The sequence below is a fragment of the Capricornis sumatraensis genome, chromosome 22, assembly GCF_032405125.1.
Source record: "Capricornis sumatraensis isolate serow.1 chromosome 22, serow.2, whole genome shotgun sequence".
Lineage (NCBI taxonomy): Eukaryota > Metazoa > Chordata > Mammalia > Artiodactyla > Bovidae > Capricornis > Capricornis sumatraensis.
Genome location: NC_091090.1, coordinates 48,785,806 through 48,797,964, shown reverse-complemented (window position 1 = coordinate 48,797,964; position 12,159 = coordinate 48,785,806). Strand labels below are relative to the sequence as shown.

Sequence of the window (12,159 nt, the reverse complement as noted above, 5' to 3'; positions counted from 1 at the left end):
ATCTAAAAGGCAGCCCCAAGGGCCTGACGTAACTTGAGCGCCGACCCGGGAAGGACCCTCCTTCCTGTCGCATCCGCTTTCGTCACTTCTGCTCTGCGCCGCGCCAGGTTTGCTGAGGAGGAGACGCGTGAGCCGCTGGATGGAGGTGGTTGCTGGATGCTACGAGCAGGTCCTTTTTGGATTCGCTGTACACCCTGAGCCCGAGGCGGACGGCCACCGAGAGGTGAGAGCCCGCGCGCGCAGGGACCGCGGGGTGGTGGGGCGGCGGGGCGTCAGGCCTGGTTCCCAGCGGCCTAGGTAAACAGCACCTCAGAGGAACACACTGCTGTGTTAGGGGTTCATCGATGAATGAAATCAAGAGTATACTTAGAGTATACATATAGAATATGCTTAGCACATATACTTAGAATACACTTAGCCTTTTGAAGCATGGAGGAGGCATTTAGTAAGACGTGGTATGTGGGTTTTGTAGTGAGCATTCTGACTACGGTGCACAAAGCAAGTTTGAGTTTCTGCAAACGGGCCTATGGGCCGTCGATTATGAATTTAAGGGTCGTTCCCATCAAGTTGAAAGAACAGTTCGTTCTTTCCCTGAGTTTTTGTCCTGGAATTTTAGCAAACTATTCGCGCTGGATTCAGGTAAACGCTTCGTTGGTAAAACGACACCAGTTAACTATTGGGCCCTTCCAGTGGGGACCATTACTTGCAGTGAAGGTGCGAAGAAGCCATAGGTATGGATTCTGCATTGGAAAGCTTAACCACGTGGGGAGATGATGAGGAAGGCAAATAACATAGAGAAAAGGTTACAACAAAGTGTGATAAGTATTGTGGGCTTCTCTGGTGGCTCAGTGATAGAGAATGCTCCTGCCAGTGCAGGGGAAGAGAGTTCAGTCTCTTGTGCAGGAAGATCCGCTGGAGAAGGAAATGGCCACCCACTCCAGTATTCTTGCCTACAGAGCCCCATGGAGCTTGTCCTGTTACAGATAAGGGGGTTGCAAAGAGTCTGACGCGACTCAACAACACCAAAAACGTTAAGTATTTTACTACGTGTAGGAATATAAAAGTTAAGTAAATTCGGAGTACTCAGGTAGTTAGGAAATACTCAGAAATTTCTTACTAGAAACAAGATCTAATTTTTAGCCCAGTACTGTGTTTTCCCTCTAAAGGAATTCCTTAGATAATTTCCTAGAAATTATTGAATACTTCTTTATGAAAATGTTGTGGTGTCAGTTTTGAATTAACCAGAAAATTGGAAGTATGTAACTTAGTTAAATTGCTTTTGTTTATTTTGTTGTGTACTCTGGTTATTCATCTGACTCTGGTTGAAAGGTGACGTGTTCTGAATACTCAGAAGATGACGCTACTGATGGTGTTATTGTTCATAATAACGGTGCTTTCCATGTTGCAGACTCATAGTCACCCTCCGAGGCAGATGCACTTGGCCCCCTTTTACAGATGAGAATCGGGAAGTTGAGATAGGTTAAGCTGCTTGTTCAAGGCCACTGAGCTAATAATTGGTTGACCTGGGACTCACCTTTCAAGCTGTCTCCGATGCTTGAAGCTCTTTTTTTTTGTATTTTTTTTATTTTTTAATTGGAGGAAGATTGCTGTACATCGTTGTGTTGGATCCTGCCCTACAAGACCGCAAGTCAGCCATAGTCACATGAATATCCCTTCTCTCTTGAGCCTCCCTCCGCTCTCACTCAAAGCTCTTAACTATTAACCTAGTACTGCCTCTAAAGCTATTCAAGCAGTAGCCCCAATGATAAATGTTCCTTCTGTAAGATGTACAGATAAAGGTTATTCTCTGATTTATGGCCACAGCAGCCCCTCAGGAATGTTGCACCTTTACTCAAAAGAGGACTGCTCTGTCCTGATTGACAGAAGGACTATTACTATTGGTTTTTAGGAATTAATTTATAACACTTTCTAAGTGTATTCGAACAAGTTTGGTGAATTTATTTCTTCCTTGGTTTATTCGTTTTGCTAATACTTCATGATGCATCTCCTTTAATGGGGCAGGATATGTGTGTGTACTCAGCAGTCATTCTTTGCACTGAGCAAATCACATTTGTTCAATCTGAGAGTTACATCGCAGCAAGCGTAGAGGTCTTGAGACCTCATTATTGGTCATTCTCCAGAGCTTGCATTGGTATTAATGCAAATGCTATTTATTTTTCTTTATTGGTCTTGTCATTATATAGATACCTGCTCTGTATGATGTCATACTGTCTTGTCACTCCTACAGAATGACGCTCCATTGGAATGTGTGCTTTTGTTTCTCTTGTTCACTGCTCTGTATATTTCGTTCACTGTGTCAGATGGTGCCAAGCACGTAATAGTCTTTCAGTGTTTGAGTGAATAAATTCAAATCAAAATTTGGACATTTGAGTGAATGAATGGTATGGTGGCTCACGGATAAGTAAACCTGCCGAGGAGTTAAGGGATTGGATGAGATTTTAAAGTCCCTGTAGCCCAATCTCCGCCCATAAATGTGCTCAGTCACTCAGTCGTTTCTTACTTTTTGTGCCCCCATGGATTGTAGCCTGACAGGCTCCTCTGTCCGTGGATTTCCTAGGCAAGAACACTGGAATGGATTGCTATTTACTCCTCCAGGAGATCTTCCCAACCCAGGGATTAAACCCACATCTCCTGCATTGGCAGGTGGATTCTTCACTGCTGAGTCACTTGGGAAGCCCCAGTCCAGTCTCCGTAATTGTTTTAAAGTCACGGTGCTCAGTGTTGCCTGGCCGTTCCCTTACTGTCCCTTCTTTATTCAGTTCTGTGAATCTGTCCTGGCTTTTCTCCGTTCATGGAATCCATTCGGTTTTCATGGATCGTGAAGCCGCTTGCCTCTCTGTAGGGAGCTGTGCTGTGACCGTGGCGCTCACTGACTGTGTGCTTTCCCCTTCAGCAGAGATGGGCTCCCGTGGCCGACTTCACCCACCACGCCCACACTGCCTCCTTGTCAGCGGTGGCTGTCAACAGCCGCTTTGTAGTCACTGGGAGCAAAGATGAAACCATTCACATTTATGACATGAAAAAGAAAGTCGACCATGGGGCGCTCATGCATCACAATGGTAAGAAAATCGTGTCCTTTCAGATAACAGTGTTGAGGCATTATTACTTTACGGTTCGACTTCAGCTGAACAATTCATGTGGGTGTCTCATAGGAGCAGATTCTGTGCTAGGAAATACAGAAGTTATTCTTACGTTATTCATTGGGCCAGAATGGAAGCACTTTACTGTCTAGTGGGGCTGAAGGAGGAAGCAAGTTTCACTGAAAGCTTCCTTAAAATGACATTAAAATGAACTGTTTTATAAGAAGAGGTCAGTTGGGTAGGTGACACTGGCAAGGTGGAGAAAAGGATGCTCAGGGCAGGGCAGGCTGTGCGAGGGGCACCGGTGGCAGCGCCACGGGAGAAGCTGCCTCTGGGGGAAGGCCAGGTGCCCAGCTCTGTGCTGGGAAGGCCAGGTGCCCAGCGCTGTGCCAGGAGAGGCCAGCTGTGGCTCAGAGAAGAGGATGCCTAGGCTCAGAGGTGTCACAGGACTGCCCGCGGCCGCAAACGCTGAGAACCTGAGCCTGCAGCTGCAGCCTGTGCTTTTGTGACCACGTGTGCCTGGGGACGTGTAAGGCGCTCGGTGTTCTGAGAAGGTCGACACGGAGGTTGCGGTGACTGGAGGGGTAGTGGGGTCAGATCCTAGGGGGCCTCGAGTGGAGGAGGTCGGGATTGAATGGGGGCAGAGAGCAGTGCAGGCCTGAGGAAAGTGCTGGCAGTGTGAGGATGGGAGAGACTCCGAGAAACAGCAGAGAGCCTGCCTGCTGGAGTTGGAAGCTGTCGATGGACATCTGTTTGCAGTAGGCTACACACAGTTCTGTAGACAAAGGAAAGTTACTTGGAGTGTGCGAGAGAAGGATTGATTTACATGGGAACAGAGGATTTGGAGAAAGAATAGGTTGTTGGCCTAGAGAGAGTAGGGTATCAAGAATCCGCAGATCTCCGAACATAAAGCAGGCGAGTGTGAGTGGAGGAAGGCCGGGAAGGGCTGGAACGGTGAGAGGTTGTGGTCAGGGGATAGATTCTTAAAGCTGGAGACTTACTGTGGAAAAGCTCCAGGGGATAGCCATGTGAGGGACTGGAGTGGAGGAGGTCGGGGGAGTGATCCCCTGGTCACAGCTGGGGTTTCACATTGATGGTGAATTCGAGCAGGATAGCAGCAGGATCGAGGGACAGACAGACCCAACAGGTGGTTCATTCCCCAGTGAAGTGAAAGTGAAAGTCGCCCAGTCGTGTCCAACTCTCTGCGACCCCATGGACTGTATAGTCCGAGGAATTCTCCAGGCCAGAATACAGGAGTGGGTAACTTTCCCTTCTCCAGGGGATCTCCCCAACCCAGGGATTGACCCCAGGTGTCCCACACTCCAGGTGGACTCTTTGCCAGCTGAGCCACCAGGGAAGCCCCTAGTGTTGGGCACCATGTGCTGTTGTCACTGCGTTTTCCCAGGCAGCAGGGAGGGAGGGGGTTCACGTGTGCTCCAGGAGAGGAAGGGGAAGGAAGAACACAGGACAGTAGAGCCTCTTACTCAGGTGCTCAGTTTGGAAAAACTTGCCCAAGGAAAGTAATTTTCTGCAACAAAAGCAGATAAGACAAATACCCCATTTTTTACACAACCTTTCATCTATTTCAGAGGTTCTCGCCAGCCGAGAGTCTGCTGTTTGTTCGTAGCAGAAATTTGGAGTGATCAGTGTCCTCGAGTGCCCTGTGGGATAGCCCTTAGCCACTTTGACAAGTGTCTTGCTTTTCGGAAGCAGCTCAGCTTTGGGTGACTTCAGTGTGCATTCCTTTTCCTCTGTCTCCTAGTCCCAGTTTGTACAAGGAAGGCTTCTCCGTCCCTTGGGCTTGGAGACATAAGCTGAACAAGTCTGGTCTGTACCTGGTTTGCACAGGTGTTCAACCTCAAGAAAGGGTTTGACCTGGGAAGAGTTTAGATAGGGGACGAATGAAGCAGGATTCTTGGTTTCCTTCATTTCTTGTACAAGTGCTGTTTGCAAACGGCTGGTAGTACATAAGCTCTTTTCCAGGTAACAGGTAGAATCGTGGGCAGAAGTAGTAGAAAATGTGGGAAAGCAACATTTCCAAAATAAGAACTAAGACAACAGTGAAGGAGGAAGACGTGAGTAGACATGGCTAGAGTCTCCCACTGTGAGCAGTACATAGGCCCACATATTTTTCTTGGTTTTTAGAGGGGGTGTGTGCACAGTGATTCCTCACAGATCTTTGACTTTCAGTATAAAGGGCCATGTGAAGAATTGACCCGGATTTGTGCAGAGACAGCACTGACCCAGGGATTCATGCTGTATTCTGAAAAGGACAAAATATAAATATTTAGACTTTGCAGCCAGAGGAGTCAGCAGTTTGCAGGCCAAATCTGGGCTGATGGCCTGATTCTGTAAATGCAGGTTTACTGGAATATAGCCACACTCATTCAGTCACGAAAGGCTGGCTTGGCACTACAGCTGTAGACATGAGTACACGTAACAGAGACTGTCGGGCTTGGTTTTCCTACAGGCACGATCACTTGCCTGAAGTTCCATGGCAACAGGCACTTGATCAGCGGGGCCGAGGACGGCCTCATCTGTGTCTGGGATGTGAGGAGATGGGAGTGCCTGAAGGCGATCAGAGCTCACAAGTGAGTCCCACCTGCCCTCAGTGTTCTCCAGGTGCCAGTCAAGCTGGGGGCTAACTGTCGGTTTCCTTTTAGAGGACACGTGACCTTCCTTTCCATTCACCCATCTGGCAAGTTGGCCCTGTCTGTGGGTACAGATAAGACACTGAGGTGAGTCATGAAGGCCCAGGAGCACCTTTACTAAGCTGTAAAATTAAGAGCCCACCCCCTGGAGTAGCTGTCCTGTGGGAGTACTGGAGTGAGTACTGGAGTGGGTGGCCTTTCCCTTCTCCAGAGGATCTTCCCAACCCAAGTCTCCTGCATTGCACACAGATTCTTTACCATCTGTGCCACCAGGGAAGTTGGTGTTGGTACTGTTTCTATACTGTCTGCCATTGTCAGACACGAGGGTAAAGCTGAACGCTTATGAGCCTTTTCATAAGGAAAGGGGGGAAATGAAAAGCTCTAAATTCAAACACACATGCTGCATTGCAGTCGTCAGCTGTGGAGTAGAGAGGGTCTTACATAAAGAAGTATTTTCGGAGTGAAGCCTTTTGAAAATATAGTGAACTCAGCAGAGGAAAGGACTGTGGGAACAGAGCGAATTTTAATCTTGCTTAATAAGAAATATTTCGGGCATTGCCATAAGAAAGAAGGTAGTTCTTCTGAATGGCCAAGTAGTAAATGATCATTTGTGTCTTCATTAAACTTAGCTTTACACGTGGTCAGTCAGTGATCATGTGGTAAATGAGCTTCCTGTTTTGCAGAACATGGAATCTCGTGGAAGGAAGATCGGCATTCATAAAAAACATAAAACAAAGTGAGTGTTTCTTTGACTTTTTTTTTTATTTCATTTTTGGCTGTGCTGGATCTTCGTATCGCAAGGGCTTTTTCTCTAGTTGCAGCGATTGGAGGCTGCTCTTCTGTTGCGGCGTGCGGGCTTCTCTTGTTGTGGAGCGTAGGTTCTAAGGCATGAGGGCTCGATAACTGAGGTGCACAGGCTTCGTTGCTCCGAGACTTGTGAGATTTTCCCAGATCAGGGATCGAACCCATGTCTCCTGAATTGGCAGGTGGATTCTTTACCACTGAGCCATCAGGGAAGCCCAAAGTGAGTGTTTTTGTTTAAAAACATTTGAAAATTTGATAGGCTGTGAATGTGTATACACACAAGTTCTCGTTTCCACACACCTACAGTTATTTCCTTACATGGTGGTGGCTCTCTCTGAGAGCATAGGCCTTAGGTCACTTTTTTTCCCTCCTCTTTCTATTGGGATTTTTGGCATGGCTCTGCCACCTATGAACTGTATGACCTTAATTATTCTTCAAACCAGTTCCTTGTCGAAAATCTAACTCATAAAAATATGCATCATAAGTTTGCTGTGAAGGTTTAATGGGATAATGGGTGTGAAAGTGCACAGTGTACATATTTGCTATTTTTTTATGACCCCCGATCAGTTTCTTTTTTTATCTATGAAATACAACAGCTTTGTTCTTGTAACTTACAGACGCTCACATAGTGGAATGGTCGCCAAAAGGAGAGAAGTACGTAGTTGTCATACTGAACAGAATAGATGTCTATCAGCTCGACACTGCGTCCGTCAGTGGCACCATCACAAATGCGAGGAGAGTATCTTCTGTTGCGTTTCTTTCAGTGAGTGATCGGAAGTCAGTGGTGGGAGTTGAGTGTATATGGTGATGGTCAGAATTGTTGATGACATTCTGGCTGTTAATGTGTGTTTTTTTTTTTTCCCTCTGTTAGGAATCTGTCCTCGCAGTGGCTGGAGATGAAGAGGTTGTAAGGTTTTTTGACTGTGATTCCCTAACATGCCTCTCTGAGTTTAAAGCTCATGAAAACAGGTACTTTTTTTGTTTTTCACACACTAATCTCTGTGGGCTTGTATGTGGAGGGTCTCTTATAAGGGCAGTAGCTTCACAAGGCAGACTTTTTTGTGAATGACTACAGAAATAGACATATCTACAGAACTGATTCTTTTTCAAGAGGATGGTGGGAAAGTTGTCTTGGCCATAGTGATGCAAAGTGGTGAAGTTGTCACCAGGATTAGTCATTGGCACAACAGACTTATTTTCTCAATAATTTCATTACACTTGCGGCCTGGAACCCTCAATTCATACTTGAGTGGGAAAAAAAAATTAGCTCTGCCCCAACCACTCTTGTCTTTTTTTCCTCTGTTTGCCTGTCCACTGGCCTCTTCCTACACTCTGCTTTTCCTGCAGGAGAAATAAATGACATGTTGACCTCTGTCTTGCGTCCATCTCCGTTACCGCTCACTATATCTCTAAAGGCAGATGTGAGTCTCAGGGTCAATGGTTAATAACCGGACCAAGGTTGCCACCCTGTTAGGTGATAGAGAAGGGAACCAACCCAGTTCTATCTGACTGCTTCTGCTTTTTCTGCTGTAATTTTGTAAAATGGTGATCATGTAATGTGTTTTATTTGCATATTCTTTTATGTTTCAAACAACTCTTATTTATTCTTTAAAAATGCTTATTTATTTGGCTGCACAGAGTCTTAGTTGCAGCACGCTGTGGCATGTGGGATGTAGGTCGAATCTGGGTCCCCTGCGTTGGGAGCATCGGAGAACGCAATGGCAACCCACTCCAGTACTCTTGCCTGGAAAATCCCATGGAAGGAGGAGCCTGGTGGGCTGCAGTCCATGGGGTTGTGAAGAGTCAGACACGACTGAGCGACTTCACTTTCACTTTTCACTTTCATACATTGGAGAAGGAAATGGCAACCTACTCCAGGGTTCTTGCCTGGAGAATCCCAGGGACAGCGGAGCCTGGTGGGCTGCTGTCTATGGGGTCGCACAGAGTCGGACACAACTGAAGTGACTTAGCAGCAGCAGCAGCATTGGGAGCGTGGAGCCTTAGCCACGGGATCACCAAGGAAGTCCCAAACAACTCTTAGTTTTCATTTTCTATATCATAGTTTAGCTTTAAGAAATCTCTCTTTACAAATACAATACTGCACTCACTAGACAGGCCCTTGTTTCTACCTGCCTAGTTTTGGGGAAGGGAGCCTGTTCTTCAAGGCCATATAGCTCTTCATAGATATTTGGTTGTTCGTTTAACAAGTATTCGCTGAGCAGCCATAATGAAAAACTGCAGCAGGAGCTTGCACTCTCCTGGCTCTTATCTTATTGGGGGGCAACAAATAGGATAAACAAGAACTCAGGTAATCCTAACAGGAAGGAAATAGATATTACGGTTTGGGAATGACACAGGTAACTTATTTGGATGGGATGATCAGGGAAGAGGGAATGAGACCTTCGGGATAAAGGAGCTATTTCTAAAAGGGAGAGAATTGCAGGCACAGTGGCCCTGAGGGATAAAAGAGCTTGGTGTATTTTAGGAACAGATAGAAGACTGTCACTGGGTCAGAGGGAGCCCGACGGTGCCGGGCCCGGCGTGTTGTGGGAACGAGTTTGAGTGCCTTTGCAGGGGTTGAGTTTTCTATGTCCCAGCCACTTCCTCCCTCTTGTGGTGTTTTGAAACCGAACCTACCTCTGTAGAATTTTAAACCTGGGAATAACATAGTTTGATTTTTTAAAAAGTTGTAAGGGGGCAAAAATGGAAGCCCAGACGCCAGTAAATTTACTCCATAATCCAGAAGGAAAATGATAGTAGCTCAGAAGGTGGGTCATAGGCCCTGAGGACAAGGGGAGGAGGCCTCAGTCACCTCTGTCTCTCTCTCAATATAGTTTCCTGAGGTGGAAGGGGTTTGAATATGTTTATTTCCTTTAATTCCTGATAATTCCTTTTATTCCTGATAATCTGATTATTTATAGTTGTCTATCATCTTTTCAAGTCCTTCTTAAGGTATGGTTGACAGTCAATTCTATCTTGGAATTTAGACCCTGAAAATGACTCAGCCAACTGATGGGATTGTGAGGCATGTTAAACTTCTGGCACTGTTTGTTGAGCAGTTTGGAAACACCTAAAGCCTGGAAAAGTCTTGAGACTGTGCCTGAAGTTTTCTAGCAGCATCATACTGTCTGTAGGAAAGGCTCTTTAACGGTGTCACTGCTTTTGTCCTAGGGTAAAAGACATGTTCAGTTTTGAAACTCCAGAGCATCATGTTCTTGTTACAGCATCGAGCGATGGTTTCATCAAAATGTGGAAGCTTAAGCAGGACAAGGTCAGTGTCTCAACACAATATAAATAAACCAAATGCAGGTCTTACTGTCAGTATGACTTGGAGTTAAGAGAGGTGGATTTTCTTAAAGGTTCACTGGGCACAGATCTTTTACATGTTTAACATTTCTTCAAGGCATGATTGATATTCATGGTTTTAAAATTAGGGTTCCGTAGTGCTTCCCTGGGGGTTGGTATTGGTGAGTCTGAACTGGCTGGATCCCAGAACGCCTGCTCATTCAGTCAGAGAAACAGCATATTTTTCTCTTCTGTGTATCGATGATCTTCTCTATAACCTTCTGTTAGATAAAAATCCTGCTGTTGCTAGAAAAAAAATGGGAACTTTCTATCAATTGTAGAATTAACAATAGTTTTGAACCAAATAATTACACATTTAAATTCTCTGGTAGTCTCCCTCTTAGAGAGTCTTGGTTTATTCTCTTAGAAAACAGTCTCTGAGTGTGGTTTGTTGAGTACCTAGTTTGTGCAAGGTTCTTTGTTAAAACCTGGAACTGAACAAGATCAAACAGCACCTTTCCTTAGTGAAGTGCTTCTTAGAAATTGGTGGACATCATCAAACCAATCCCTAGTCAAAGTCACAAGTATTTTCTAAACAACATTCCTTTTATACTCAAGAAAATGCTGTGTAAGTTTTTAATTAAGGTAACTTGATTATGGAAACATAATTATTTAAAATTCCTTTATGTTATCTCACATTTTCTTTCTCACATTATAGAAAGTTTCCCCATCTCTATTGTGTGAAATAAACACGAATGCCAGGCTGACGTGTCTTGGGGTGTGGCTGGACAGGACAGACACAAAAGAAAGCCCAGCTGCTGCCGCCGAGCCTGCTCCTGGTAAGTGAAACTGATCTTTTAAAAAATTTAAGCTATCTCTTGAGGTGGAGCAGTGCTAGATAACTTCATTTTATTGTCAACTTATTTTACTTTTGAGGGAAAAACAGCCTTTAAACACACTGTCTCTTATGTTTTAGTAAGTAAAGAACAGTCCAGACGCAACAAAGAGGAATCTGCCCATGCAGTCCAGGAGGAAGAAAAACAGCCAAAACCAGACGCAGAGAAATGTAGTTTAACTGGTGACAGTAATAAGCCAACAAGGGGAAACAGCCTGGCATCAGCCAAGAAGAGAAAAACAGTGGAAATGTCGGAAAAAAAGAGAAAAAAGAAGAAAATATGAATGATGCCGTGAATCCCAGATTTTTCCTAGAAGGAATTTTTTTCAAATATACTTTTTTTTTTTTCCTAAGTAAAAGCTTGGAATTTCTTCTTTTGAAGAAAACATACAGCTTAAAAATCACTTTCAGGTTTTTTAAAAAAAACTGTGGTAAAACTTTTTGAAAGGCAATATTAATTATATATCATGGTGATATATAGTATGTTAATGTGTAATAGGGGCTTCCCAGGTGGCTCAGTGGTAAAGAATCTGTCTGCCAGTGCAGGAGACAGAGGTCTGATCCCTGGGTTGGGAAGATCCTCTGGCGAATGAAATGGCAATTCACTCCAGTACTCTTGCCTGGGAAATCCCATGGACAGAGGAGCCTGGTGGACCACAGTCCAGAGGGCTCACAAAAGAGTTGGACATGACATAATGACTGAGCCCACACACATGTGACCTGTAATGTAGAATTTTTACTGCTGTGTAAAGCAAGTAAAGATCTTTCTCAAAATATTGTGGCTTAATATAAAATCCTGAACACATTTCTTACCAAAGTGGATAAAGGAGTTATTTTTCAGATTTTCTGTTTAAGTGAGGGAAGAATGAAAAACCTGCATTACTTTGGCATCTTCAAGTGGTTCTAGTAATTTTAATGAGGATTTTGTTCATTTTGATAACAAATGGTATAAAAAGATATTCATACCAGGAAGTATGATAAGACAAGCTTAAAAGCTTCAGATAAATAAAATACGTATCCATAATGCATATGCTGAAGTTTAGGGCTCCGAACAGAAGGTTAAAGAGAGGCTGCCCAACTTGATTAAACTGTTCTATTTCCAGTCGATGACAAGGAAATGTTAAGACAGGAAAATGACATTTCCTTTATTTTAAATCTGTTTCAGCCCATCAGAAAAACAAAACAAACACTTGGCTAATCTCCCATCCAAGTACTAACCAGGCCTGACCCTGCTTAGCTTCCATCATCAGATGAGATCGGGCGCGTTCAGGATGATATGGCTGTAGGCTTTAGTTAATCTTCTAACAAAAGTAGTCTTAAAATTATGTCTTACTTATTTGTATCTTATTTCAAAAAACAGCTCTAACAGGGCCTAGGACTGTAGGTAATTAAATCTCTGTGGTTTCAGTTCAGTTGTTCAGTT

The 12,159-nt window shown here is 44.5% G+C and overlaps 1 protein-coding gene across 2 annotated transcripts; it reads left to right on the top strand.

Annotated features, from left to right (window-relative positions):
* Nucleotides 1–116: 116 nt before the first annotated feature.
* PAK1IP1 (PAK1 interacting protein 1) lies at nt 117–12,106 on the top strand. 2 transcript variants are annotated; one of them, XM_068960446.1, is made up of 10 exons: nt 117–223; nt 2,915–3,080; nt 5,572–5,692; nt 5,765–5,839; nt 6,436–6,488; nt 7,174–7,319; nt 7,428–7,525; nt 9,728–9,827; nt 10,560–10,680; nt 10,818–12,106. In XM_068960446.1, the coding sequence occupies exons 1-10, from the start codon at nt 140–142 to the stop codon at nt 11,018–11,020; spliced, it is 1,167 nt and encodes a 388-aa protein (XP_068816547.1). In that variant the 5' UTR covers nt 117–139; the 3' UTR covers nt 11,021–12,106. The 2 variants fall into 2 exon arrangements, with proteins under 2 accessions (XP_068816547.1, XP_068816548.1); XM_068960447.1 differs by having other exon boundaries at nt 118–223; nt 2,918–3,080.
* Nucleotides 12,107–12,159: the final 53 nt, after the last annotated feature.